This window comes from Leishmania mexicana, chromosome 30, assembly GCF_000234665.1.
Source record: "Leishmania mexicana MHOM/GT/2001/U1103 complete genome, chromosome 30".
NCBI classification, from domain to species: domain Eukaryota; phylum Euglenozoa; class Kinetoplastea; order Trypanosomatida; family Trypanosomatidae; genus Leishmania; species Leishmania mexicana.
This window is the reverse complement of record NC_018334.1, coordinates 1,386,729-1,399,676: the sequence shown is the minus strand read 5'-3', so window position 1 is coordinate 1,399,676 and position 12,948 is coordinate 1,386,729. Positions and strand designations below refer to the sequence as shown.

The following is a 12,948-nucleotide window of genomic DNA, read 5'->3' as shown; positions in this document are numbered from 1 at the left end:
GTCGATCATGACAACGTACAGAGCTTCGCTACTCGACAGCCTCATCGCCTTCAGGGTTGGCAAAACAGCCGTGACCGATGTGCTCCCGTCCGTGTCGACGACCCACCTGCTCCACACTGGCGCGGAGGCGCTCGACTAGGAGTGCATGTACGACCTCCTTAAAAACTGCGACCCATACCCGCCCCTGCTTGCGCTGGTTGGCGCGCTGATGATGCAGGTGATCCACCTGCAGCTGAACACGATTGCTGAGGGGTGACTAAAGGCAAACCAGCGGGCCGATGTGCGCTGCATTGACGTGGTTGCTGTGGATGGCTGCTATGGTGCGGCGGCATTCTGCTGTACCTCGCCTTCACGCTGCTGCTTGGCGACTTCGTGGCGGATGTGAAGCACTACTGCGGCGATGGGCAGAGGCGCCGCACGCTGAAGAAGGTCATCCTGTTTGTAGCGCTGTGGGTGGGTATGGGGCTGATGGCGCTTGTGGGCAACTGACTGCAGAGTGATCTTTGTCGTTTGTGGTTTGCGATCCTGTCTGGGTGTGAGCTTGTATGTGTGCACGCGTATCTGAATGGACAACAGCCGTTGTGGTTCTGCGCCAGCCGCGGTCCATACAGAAGCGGAATACGATTGCTGGCCATGCGTGGTGAGCCAGCATGCGAACCATTAGCTGCCGCTTCAATCCACTTCTCTTAGGACTGCGTTGCATGTGCGTTTGTGGGTAAGCAACGCTTCAGCGGATCTTGTATGAGTTTTCTGAGCAGCGCATCGCCGGCTTGACGCATTTGCCACTGTTTGGCGGCTTACTGCTCCCTTGCACGCCTGTTTTTTGTGCGTGCAGCGATGTCGTTGAGCATATGGGACATTTTCAGGGTCGGCGTCGTTGTCGATGGTCATAGCGACTTGCTCAAGCGTGTGTATGCTTGTGAGCTTTCGTGTCTCTCTCTCTTCCTCGTCTCATCTCCTCCTCCCCTGGTTTCTGTGCGAGATCTCCACTTCCGCATCCTCCTTCACGCGCACGTGTGCGTGTGTCTTGGTGGTCGCACGGATCGATGTTTTCCTCTTGTTCTTACTGCGCTCTTAACGGGCTCGCCAACTGTTGTGTGTCTCTTCTTCTCCCGAATTACCAACTCTGTGCGTCTGTAGACATGGAGGAGTAGTGCATCGCTGGGTGTCTGTTGACGTGTGTGTGTGTGCTAGCGGGTTTACGGGTGCGTGTGCGGAGTGTCTGTCCGGCCTCTTTCTCCACCGCGATAGCGTTCACGTGATGGCTTCTGCTTTCGTTGCCACCTATGTGTGGGCACCTCAAGGTGGTCATCCTTGACTAAATGCCCGTGGCAAAGCCAGCCCGTGCTTCTTTTTCTATGTGTAAGCCGAGTTGGTCGTCTTCATCGCACGTCTTCTGCGCCAGATATCTCCAGGGAGCTTTCGTCGACAGAGCTGGTGTTGGAGCCGTACACCTCATCTTGACCGTCGAATTCACGCGGCCACTTTAGTGGTTACCCCCGGGTGAGTGGTTGCCGCCAGCTGTCGTCTCCCTGTCCTCTTACGCTGCCACTGCTGCTCGCCCGTGTGCGCGCGCTGAGCTCGGCTCAAAAGATGGCGTCTTGTTGACGATACTGCTGAACCCACTCCCGTGACACGTCTTTTCGCGCAACCGCCAGCTCACCCACACCGCCATACAAACATCACCATCCAGCGCTCGCGGAGAGCACGACCGTTGCGCCAACGTTTTGTTGCTGTTCCGCTAGTGCCCTTTCCACGCCACCCCCACACCTGATCGTTCTCTCGTTTTTTCTCTGCTACTTCATCTGGCTTGCCACTCCTTGGTATCTACACAGCACCCACACATACGCTTCCCCTCCCTCTTGTCCGCCTACCACATCAGTCACCCAATCCTTGCCTCCCCTCCCCTGTCATCATCACCTGCCTCTCCTTCTCTCCCGCACGCAGCCTTTCCTCCACCATCCCCCTCTTTCTCGTCTCGTCAGAAGCACCACTGCGCCGCCCACCGCCATCCTTCCACCACAAACCATGGAGCCGGCGAAACTGAGCGTGGAGGCGAGCACGAGGTACCTGATGGAGCTCGGGTATCGTGTGTCTGCGCCGCTCAACACCGACGGCTCGAGTGCTTCCGATGTGGCAGAGACAGAGCACTCGCTGTGCAATGGCTTCACCGGGTCCTACTCACTTGGCCTGCATGTCGGCGCGGTGTTCCTGATTCTCTTCGTGTCGCTCCTCGGCACTTCGATTCCGATCCTCGGCAAGTGCATCCCTTCCCTCGTGAGGTACCCGTATGTGTTCTCCGTGGCGAAGTCCGCTGCAACCGGCGTGCTGTTGTCTGTGTCGACGATTCACCTGATCTTCGAGGGTGCCGAGGCTTTCTCGGAGGACTGCATCCCCGCCGTGCTGAAGAGTTACGGGCCGCTGTACTTCTTGCTTGCCCTGATTGCTGTGCTGCTGATGCAGGCGCTGGACATGCAGCTGGCGGACATTGCTGAGCGCTGGATGAAGGCCAAGCTGAAGTTACAGGCAGATGTGGCCAAGGCGGAACGCAATGACGACGACGAGTGCTGCGGGCTCTCTCCTGACGTGGATGTTGGCGTCACCTCGCGCCCAGCACAGGCGGATGGGCCTTTCATCGATGAACGTAAGAGCACGAGCTCGAAGGGCGGTGTGGAGACGGCGGTACCCCTCGCCGCATTGAATGATTGTGATGCGCCGCTGGTGACGCTGTCGCCGGAGCACCCGGAGCAGCGCCATCACTGCGATGAGCCCGCTGCTCACGGGCACCAGCATCTGTCAGTGACGCCACCACGGGACATGAACTCCATCCGCTACGTGGTCTCCGCCGTGTGCATGGAGTTTGGTGTGACGCTGCACAGCGTGTTTGTGGGCCTGGATGTTGGGCTGAAGAGGGACAGTGAGCTGAAGCCGCTGCTTGTGGCGCTTGTGTTCCACCAGCTGTTCGAGGGCATGGCGGTTGGGTCGCGTCTCGTGGACGCCAAGTTTTCGACGACCCTGGATATTGCTCTTGTCCTTGTGTTCTCCCTCAGCGCGCCAGCTGGCATGGCCGCGGCCGCGATTGCCGTGTCCGTGTCGCCGTCTGCGATGTCCGGCAGCGGCTTCGCCACTGTTGTTGCTGTACTGGACACGCTGTGCGGCGGCATTCTGCTGTACCTCGCCTTCACGCTGCTGCTTGGCGACTTTGTGGCGGATGTGAAGCACTACTGCGGCGATGGGCAGAGGCGCCGCACGCTGAAGAAGGTCATCCTGTTTGTAGCGCTGTGGGTGGGTATGGGGCTGATGGCGCTTGTGGGCAACTGGCTGTAGGCGCCGCTGCCCGTCGGATCAGAGTATCACTGTGTGTCTGCTGCTTTCTTCAGCCTCTGTTTCGTGCGCTCTTTGACAAGCGCGCGACACTCGGAAACGAGAGCGGCCCGCTGTGCTTCCGTCGTCTTTTTCGGTTGGCGCGCATTTCTCAGGACTTGTGTCTGAGGTGATGCTGATTGACGAAATCGTCCCTAGCGTTACCGAGAGGCCCGAAAGCGGAAAAGCCCCACTGGCCCATATCTTCGGCGGCCCAACCCCTTCAGGGAACAGCAGCGAGAGAAGAGCAGTTTTGAATGCGCAGTCCAGCTCACTGACTCTTCCTGTTTTTCTGTAAGTGCGTCTTTGATCTCTCCTTCCTCCCGCCCCCACCGTGCTCCAGGTTCTCGGTCTGCTCTCGATCGCGCTCCTATCGTGTGCTTGGCAGGCACCGACACAGACGCACAAGTGGCAGTCTGCTGTGCGGCAAGTGTGCGACTGTCTTGCATTTTCTGGAGGTCGCGGTCGTTGGTGCTAATGGCAGTGGGGGCATGGGCTGGCGGTGAGGGAGGAGAGGCTGAGGTGCTTTCGCCTTTAATTCGATTGTACCTCTTGGATGTCAGTGCGAACGCGTGTGCTTGTTTAATCTTTTTGTTTTACGGTCTCGCTGTGGTGTGTCTGTGTGTGTGCACTCCATGAGATGAGGGAGCCCCTTGTGGCATGTGCTACGCGGTCTTTGATGTGCGCTGATGTATGTGTCCGCTCACTGGTCTGCGTGTCTGTGTGTGTGTGTTGAGCACTGCCTTCTTTTTAATATTTCTTCATGCTTCTCTTTCTCTCTTTTTTTTGGTTTCTTTGTCCGTTCCCATCTGCGTGTCTGTGTCTGTGTGTGTGTGTGTTTCGCGCGAGTGTTAGTGGCATGCACACCCACACGACGTGTCTCGCACCCACGTTCACGGACGCGCAGGGCGCCTGTGCGGTAAGACACAACACCGAAGCGCAGCCTCCTTTTCGTTTCTTCTTTTGCTTTGTTTTCTTTCCCCATCGGGTGATGTAGCGAAACGAGAGACATGACTCCAGACTGCGTGTGTAGGCGCGCATGTGAGGGACTGAGAAGGACGGTTTCTCTGCCCAACTCGTCCGTGTCGTGTGTGTTCTCCTCTACCTTTCCCCTCTCTCCCTTTCTTAGCCTGTGTCGTGGTGTTCTTGTCTCCTGTATCGCCCGCGTATTGTGTGTCACCCCCCAATTTGTTTCTTGTCATTTGGATTCAGTCTAACAACTTTCCTACAAAGATGATCAACTTGTGTGTCTTTTCCTCTGCACTCCTCCCAGGCGTGCGCCTCAGAGGTGCTCGCCACCATCCACTGCGGGGACACGAGGACGATGAACACGAGAGAGAAGGCCGCAACAACGAAGTGTGTGCATTCTGTAAAACGAGCGTCTCTCTAACGGGCACTTGTGCCGTGTGTGTGTGTGTGAATCCCTTCTATGCAACTGTCCACGCCTCCGCGCCAACTTCTGTTTGTGTGCATCTTGGTGATTGTCTTCCCCTCCCCCCTCTCCCTGGCCAGCTTCTAAGGTGGACCTGATCGTGCAGCCCGCACGTTGGGCCGACTTTGGATGAAGGCATTTGAAGCAGCGTCAACAAGAGAGAGAAAGTGAAACACAACCATACGAGGGCTTGAGCAGCCTATGCAACTCTTTCGGTGGACTTGGCCATGGCTTGGAGCTGGTGAAGCAGAGTGTGCTACTCCATGTGGTGCTGCTGCACGCACGCAGACGTGCATCTCTATCAGAATGGAGTCACTGTGCTCAGCCACCCGGTGACTGTGCATCATCGTGAGCCCTGGCACATATAGCGCCTTTCTCGGTGTGTGTGCCCCATTACAGCAACTCCGCGTTGCTCTCGCCACCTTCACACCTCCTTTCCACCTCTCTTTCTGATGAGTCGTTTTCCTTGACTCCTCTCATGCATATCAAGAGTCCAGCGTCTGCGAAGGATCGATGCGTGTCGGCGCCGCAGAGGTGCGACTGTGTAGGTGTGAGTGTGTGTGTGTGTCTTTGTTTTCTAGAACCGCCATGATGAGATACAAATGGATCGCTGACGCTGAGGGCACACGCCCAAATGCAAGACAAGACCGTTACTCTCTGCTCAATCTCTGATGCGCTTCCAGCGACTGGTGCTACTGCCGTGCGACCCTGTAGGTGTGCGTGTGTGTATGTGTGTCTGTATGTGTGTGTGTGTGTGTGTGTGTGTTGGCGGGCATTTGAGATGTGGCAGCCGACGGTGTATGCCGTGGAGGCTGCTGACTAGTGCTGAGGCCACTGCTCTGAGTGTTTCACTCATGACATATTACGCCAAGTTGACAGGTTTTACGCTTCCATATGTCGATTTTCCGACCATTGCGATACCGTCGTGACGCTCTGCGGCGCGCGTGAGCAAACGAAAAGCAATAGAAAGTCATCATCTTGCAATTTTCTAGCCGGCTATGCTGCGTAAAGGACCTGTCGCCACGTACAGGTCTTTACACGCTTGCCGTGCATGCCTTCGATGATCTTTGATAGGTTTGGGATCACCTGAGTCTCATGCCTCTTAGGTGATTCCTGCTTCCCTCACCCTCGATCATCTCCCTACCTTCCCGTCGCCAGCCCCCCAACGCTGTAGTGTACACATCCAACCATCTCGCCGACGAAGCCGTCCCGCTAGGTCATCGCACCTCTCTCTCCAGTCCGCTTCCGCTTTTTCCAGGCCCACACCTCCGCAGCTACCGTTTCAAAAACCATGGAGCCGGCGAAACTGAGCGTGGAGGCGAGCACGAGGTACCTGATGGAGCTCGGGTATCGTGTGTCTGCGCCGCTCAACACCGACGGCTCGAGTGCTTCCGATGTGGCAGAGACAGAGCACTCGCTGTGCAATGGCTTCACCGGGTCCTACTCACTTGGCCTGCATGTCGGCGCGGTGTTCCTGATTCTCTTCGTGTCGCTCCTCGGCACTGCGATTCCGATCCTCGGCAAGTGCATCCCTTCCCTCGTGAGGTACCCGTATGTGTTCTCCGTGGCGAAGTCCGCTGCAACCGGCGTGCTGTTGTCTGTGTCGACGATTCACCTGATCTTCGAGGGTGCCGAGGCTTTCTCGGAGGACTGCATCCCCGCCGTGCTGAAGAGTTACAGGCCGCTGTACTTCTTGCTTGCCCTGATTGCTGTGCTGCTGATGCAGGCGCTGGACATGCAGCTGGCGGACATCGCTGAGCGCTGGATGAAGGCCAAGCTGAAGTTACAGGCAGAGGTGGCCAAGGCGGAACGCAATGACGACGACGAGTGCTGCGGGCTCTCTCCTGACGTGGATGTTGGCGTCACCTCGCGCCCAGCACAGGCGGATGGGCCTTTCATCGATGAACGTAAGAGCACGAGCTCGAAGAGCGGTGTGCAGACGGCGGTGCCCCTCGTCGCATTGAATGATTGTGATGCGCCGCTGGTGACGCTGTCGCCGGAGCACCCGGAGCAGCGCCATCACTGCGATGAGCCCGCTGCTCACGGGCACCAGCATCTGTCAGTGACGCCACCACGGGACATGAACTCCATCCGCTACGTGGTCTCCGCCGTGTGCATGGAGTTTGGTGTGACGCTGCACAGCGTGTTTGTGGGCCTGGATGTTGGGCTGAAGAGGGACAGTGAGCTGAAGCCGCTGCTTGTGGCGCTTGTGTTCCACCAGCTGTTCGAGGGCATGGCGGTTGGGTCGCGTCTCGTGGACGCCAAGTTTTCGACGACCCTGGATATTGTTCTTGTCCTTGTGTTCTCCCTCAGCGCGCCAGCTGGCATGGCCGCGGCCGCGATTGCCGTGTCCGTGTCGCCGTCTGCGATGTCCGGCAGCGGCTTCGCCACTGTTGTTGCTGTACTGGACACGCTGTGCGGCGGCATTCTGCTGTACCTCGCCTTCACGCTGCTGCTTGGCGACTTTGTGGCGGATGTGAAGCACTACTGCGGCGATGGGCAGAGGCGCCGCACGCTGAAGAAGGTCATCCTGTTTGTAGCGCTGTGGGTGGGTATGGGGCTGATGGCGCTTGTGGGCAACTGGCTGTAGGCGCCGCTGCCCGTCGGATCAGAGTATCACTGTGTGTCTGCTGCTTTCTTCAGCCTCTGTTTCGTGCGCTCTTTGACAAGCGCGCGACACTCGGAAACGAGAGCGGCCCGCTGTGCTTCCGTCGTCTTTTTCGGTTGGCGCGCGTTTCTCAGGACGTGACAGAGTAGTGCCCCACGCATTGTAAAGGGCATCTGGCTCGTACGTGAGGAGACGCGCCTACCCCCTTCTCCTCAATGGTGTGGAGGAACACTGAAGATATGGGAGGTATATGTTAGTGGGTCCAGTGTGACGCCCTACCGGAGCACTTCATCTCGATAGCTGGAGGAGCAGAGCATGACACGACAGATGTGAACCCGGACCTTGTTTTTTGTTTCTTGCGTGTGTACCAACTGGCCTTAATCTTCGTGTACGCATGTGCGTATGTTCAGGGGACCTGTGCGCGAACCTTCGCGTGCACCTGATATTGCTGCATGGGAGACGGCACGCGTGTTTACCTGCTTCGTTTCCATGCTCTCACGCTACGTAATTTAATCCTCTGTGCGCTGCATTGAGCTGTGCGCGCCTTCAACTTGTCCTCTCCGTGTTCGGTGCGTTGATTTGTAATTTCGTGGGTAGTGGATGATATAATGGTACGTGTCAAGGGTGGGAGGAGGACTTGTAGTCATGTATGGAGCGTCGGTCCTCGGACCTCCGTAGTTTGTGTCCGGGCGTGTACTCGTGTGGGCTCTCTGTCAGGCAACCGCAGGCATAACGCTGGATCATGTCTGTAAGTGCCTCTGCATGTGTGGTGCGCACGTGTCTGTGTCTGTGGATCCGGTGCACCGTGGCCTCGACAGAGTCCGATGCCGTCTGGCGGTTCTTCTTGTGTGTTCATGTGCGTTTCTGCCCTTCTCTTCCTGGCCTCCCACCGCTCACCAGCCGCACTCCAATGCGCAGGGATGCCATTCGCTCACTCTTTCTGGATGTGCCGTTTCTCCTTTTAGTGTTTGCTCGTCACCATGTCTTGCACCATTGTCGTGCTCCTCATTTTTCTCTTTGCCCCGCTTCTCCTCTCTGCAGAGGAACCCTTGGCGTTCATTTCCGAGGGCATCTGTTTCACTCTCACACTGTGTGTGCGTGCACGCGCACGCACGCCTTCAGAGCGGCTCAGGCGTGGCGATGTCAATGGCGCGGCGCCCGAGTGCTCTCGCGTTCCTTTCTTGGTCATCTGTTCTCCCTCGAAACCCCCGCTACTTGCGGAGGGCTTGTCTGTGGATTGTATGGTACATATGCCGAAAAAAAAAGGTACTGTACACCACAGTACAGGTGTGTCTGGTGTGTCGTTGGCGTTTGCCCCTCCCCCACCGTCCCGTACGTGGGGCAGTTCACTCGCGTTCGAGGCGCCGTCAGCTAAGTTCGTCACGTCCCTCCCACCACAGACGCTTATCGGATGCACTGTGGCACAAGAAGCTCACACGTATACAGCACGGCTGCTGCGCTTCAGCATGACCCCCCTCCGTCCCGTTTTTTTCATCTGCAGTATTGCCACAAACAGAATCCGTCACTCTCATTCTCGCGTCTCCTCGTGGCATGGTGGTGATGCCGCACGCCGGGGAACCGTCTGCGTGTGCCCAAGGGTGACTCCGCTGGCCGCTACTTCTCTATTTTCCTTGCCAGCCACGTTTGCCGTGTTCGTCTTTTCGCTTCAGAACAGCACACACCTCGCGAGATTGATCAGAGAAGCTTTCTCAGCTGTGTGAAACGGAAAGCGTATAGGGAGGCGCGCATGATAGACGTCTCTGTCGGCCCCATGTACGAGAGACCAGCAACGATGTGCGGTGAATATTCTCTACAACCCAGTAGTGATGTGTGCCGTTTGGGAAGCTGAATGAGTACACACTGCGACAGTGCAACAAGTGCCCCAACTCGCCTGTGGACGAGGCGCTTAATGTGATGCCGAGCTTGTTCAAGGGCTTTTTGCTCGACATTGAGCCCCATGGGCGGTTCCCTCTGAAGATGTTGCCGCTCCGCGGAGGTAGCGAGGTGGCGGTGTGTGACGATGCGCTGTCGCTTTCGCTGCTGCGCTCTTGCGCAGCGCTGACGGTGGCCATCATCCCTCATTTGCTGTGTCGCACTCTCTTCTCGTCCTGCGGGCTGCGTGCTCATTAACACATCGTGGGTGCCTGCCACGTGGTCGCTCGAAGCGAGTGCTTTGCAGACAACGAATGGAGGCAGTCACTCTCCTCTCACGGCGCACTGGACTGAGATCCGGTGATCATCACCGGCTGCAGGTACCCATCGTCCCAGAACCAGAGCCACCTTCTGTGCGCGTCTCCCAGTCCTCGCTCCGCATCAACGCAGCCTGCTTTTCGGGCGTCGTGTCCGTCAAGCACAGGCGGCTCTTCTCTGCTGATTGTGTTTTGGTGTGTTTTGATCATTTCGTGGCGATGAGGCAGCAGCGCAAGCACGCAGATCTCCGGTTGCATGCGGATGAGTTTGTGGTGCTCCTGGAGTGCAACAGCGGCGTTGCCTACGACCCTCACCTCTACCCACCCAGCCTTACGTGTCGCTTCTCAGCAGCGCCAAGGCGACTCGCGAGGCATGCGCTAATTCGCGAGATGCGAACTTCAATGGCCGGTATGCATGTGCCAAAGGCGGCGGTGGGGCTGAAAACCGTGCCGGTTTTCATCCGTTTGCAGACGAAGGAGCTAGCGCGGCCGCTGGTGTGAGGGAGCCGCAGCGCAGGAGGCAGCGATGATGGGGCAAGAGAAGTAAGCGGTGGGGAACTACGGCTTTGAAGTGAACTCAGCGGTCCGTTAACGGGACTACTAGCCACTCACCCGAATACTTGAGGAGCTGCACAGGGGCGTATCGCAGACGGAATGGCAGATCGTGTGTGCGTTTAGCGGGCTGTGCGCTCAGGGGGAGAGAGCGCTTCGATGGATGCTGCAGAGAAGCGCAGAGAGCTGCCACTTCTCTCTTTTCTCCCCCACATGCATGCGACGTGTGACACGACGTTCAGTGCCACAGCTGTCGGTTGTGTTGAAGGGATGGCTGTGTTCACGTGGATCGGCAAAGGGAAGGGTGAGAGATGCATCAGACATCGGAGACGGGATTGATCCGTCGGTGAAACCCCTCAAAAATCGACCTTTTCCTGTGCTGCAGGCGCTTGCAAGAAATCATACATCTGGAGGGCGTGTCGAATGCCGACTGCCTAGCAACCAGCAATAGTTAGGTGAGGTGCTGGCATCCCTTCTCCGCCCCTTTCCCCCGCGCTCTCTCTCCCTCCTGTACTCTTCTTCGGCCGTATCCTTTTTCTGGGTCGTCTCACACGTGCTCGTCACAGCGCAGCGTCTGAGCCATCTATGCGCCTGATCGACCTCTCCCTTCCACTGTATGATGGGATGCCGGTGTACGACGGTGACCCACCGGTGCGCGTCACGAAGGTGTGCACGCGCGACAAGGACGGGTGGGAGGTGCGGCAGCTGCAGATGGGTTCCCACACCGGCACACACGTTGACGCGCCTGTTCACATGCACGAAGGCGGCAGCAGCCTAGACGAAGTCCCTCTGACCCGGTTTTGTGGACCGGCAGTGGGAGTGAGGGTTGCAGACGCATCGTTCCCACCAAACAAAGGGCTGCTCTTTTGCGAAGCCGTGCCGGCCGACTGTGTGCCGCGGATCGTGGCCGCCAACGCGCCATTTGCTGGGGGCCCGCTGGAGGAAAAGACGGAGCGGCTTCTGCTGAGTCGCGGCATCATCACCTACACGGACCTGGTGAACGTCGAGGAGCTCATTGGCGAGTCCTTTACATTTTACGGGCTTCCGTTGCGTATTCGGGGCGGCGATGGCTCGCCGGTGCGTGCGGTAGCTGTTATGGACGCCAAGTAGGAAAACAGCAGGCGCAGGAGGAGGACAAGCTCGGCGGACGCTATCGGTGCCAGCGGGGCATGTGGGCACTCGTGTACATCTGCGCGTGTCTCGGAGTGCGCGCAGCAGAGGCTCATAGGCGTTTTTCCTTTCTTTTGCATTTTCGTGTTTCTCCCCTCCACCCCTCCCACGATGACTTCTATTGCAGTGCGTACGCAAAACCGTGGCGTCCACGTCCCATCTTCTCTGTCGTCCACGCCTGCCCCGTGCTTTTCGTTCGTGTGTGCGAGCTCAATTTGCCTCAAGTCCTTGTGTTTGTGTGTGTGTCGTCTCCTGTGCTCTGGCAGGTCAGGGCATCAGCTGACGGAAGCTGCCGAGTGCACCTTCTCTTCTATGACTACACGGACGCGCATCTGCTGGTGTAGTTCAATGTATTCCTGTACCACCGTCACCTCCCCCCATCTCTACCCTCCACACTGCCACTGTGTTTCCACTCTCGAGTATCCCGACAACCGAAGAGTCTCAGCAGCCACATCCAGGTAGTGTCGCAGGCGCTCGGAAGCACGCCGACGCCGTCGAGGTCCCAAAACACATCGCGGCACACAACTCACGCAACCTCACTTTTCTCTCTAAACAGTAATTGGGAAGTGAGCAAAGATGTGGCGCTCGATGCGAAGGACTTCGTGCTCGGTGCCATGGATGACGGTGGCGCGGTGGCAGTCGACCAGTGGCAAGGATGCAGCTGCAGCTGCTGCGCCTGCTGCAAATGCCACTGGAGAGCCGACGAAGGCGGATACTAGCGCCTCCGTCGAGACTCCGGATGCGGTGAACGGCAGCAGCGCGGCACAGAACTCTGCAAAGTTGAACGCGTACCGCTTCCCTGCGGACGAGGTCATGGACGCAGTGAAGAAGCGCGACTTCAATGCGATGCACACGCATGCCACGAAGCTTGTTCAGAGTCAATGGAGGGAGGAGTACAACGTGCCCGCCGCGTGCGTTGTCATCTTTATCGTGATGTGGTACTGGATTGCCTGGACGCGCCGCTCCATCCGCCGCAAGTGCGAGGCTACGAAGGCATCGGTGAAGCAGCAGACGGATGAGATGGTGGAGATTGTGCGCAGCATGACGGAGAAGTGGAAGGTCGACATGGCCAAGGCGAACAAGCAGATGCAAGGCATCATCGACAAGAACAGTGAGCTGACGCGCGATATCGATCGCATGACCACTGCCCTGCGGTCTTGCTCTATCCGCCCTACGGCTGCTTCGGCTGCGGCGATCGCACCAACAGTGTCAGTGGTGAAGCGCGTTGATCCGGTCGACCAGGAGGCGTCTGCTGAGATAACTGAAACTGCTGCCGGCGAGAGCAGCGAGGCATTCGCCGTGGTGGAGGAGGACAAGGACTAGCGAGCGTGCTTACGATGCGCGCGTTCGCCGGCGGGGGCGTTCGAGTGTTGTGCGCGTGTGCACGCGTTGCGGTTGTCGCCGCTGCGCGCTTTCTGTTTTTTCCGCCTCCCTCTTCTTTTTCCCACATGCTGAGGATTTGTGCGGTGCCGCCTGGGCTGGAGTGATCTTTGGCGTGAGGGTGGTGGCGTTGGTGAGGGGCGAGAGGGATCAGCGTGCAAGGCGGCATGGGCCAGCACCGGGGAATGTGTACGCGCGCGTTCACATGGATCGCATACAGCACCGCAAAGGTGCCGAGGCTCTTTCTCGCTGCC

General features: G+C 58.0%; 4 protein-coding genes across 4 annotated transcripts; all 4 read left to right on the top strand.

Moving 5' to 3' along the window:
• Window positions 1–2,028: 2,028 nt before the first annotated feature.
• LMXM_30_3070 (iron/zinc transporter protein-like protein) lies at window positions 2,029–3,327 on the top strand (the record flags this gene model as incomplete). The annotated part of the gene is made up of 1 exon (XM_003877776.1): window positions 2,029–3,327. One exon carries the CDS (start codon window positions 2,029–2,031, stop codon window positions 3,325–3,327), a length of 1,299 nt encoding a protein of 432 aa, XP_003877825.1.
• Window positions 3,328–6,086: 2,759 nt separating this feature from the next.
• Window positions 6,087–7,385, top strand: LMXM_30_3060 (iron/zinc transporter protein-like protein; the record flags this gene model as incomplete). The annotated part of the gene is made up of 1 exon (XM_003877775.1): window positions 6,087–7,385. The coding sequence occupies one exon, from the start codon at window positions 6,087–6,089 to the stop codon at window positions 7,383–7,385; it is 1,299 nt and encodes a 432-aa protein (XP_003877824.1).
• A 3,344-nt stretch (window positions 7,386–10,729) lies between these two features.
• On the top strand, window positions 10,730–11,254 carry LMXM_30_3050 (hypothetical protein, unknown function; the record flags this gene model as incomplete). The annotated part of the gene is made up of 1 exon (XM_003877774.1): window positions 10,730–11,254. One exon carries the CDS (start codon window positions 10,730–10,732, stop codon window positions 11,252–11,254), a length of 525 nt encoding a protein of 174 aa, XP_003877823.1.
• Window positions 11,255–11,890: 636 nt separating this feature from the next.
• On the top strand, window positions 11,891–12,637 carry LMXM_30_3040 (conserved hypothetical protein; the record flags this gene model as incomplete). Its single annotated transcript, XM_003877773.1, has 1 exon — window positions 11,891–12,637. The coding sequence occupies one exon, from the start codon at window positions 11,891–11,893 to the stop codon at window positions 12,635–12,637; it is 747 nt and encodes a 248-aa protein (XP_003877822.1).
• Between the last annotated feature and the right edge of the window lie 311 nt (window positions 12,638–12,948).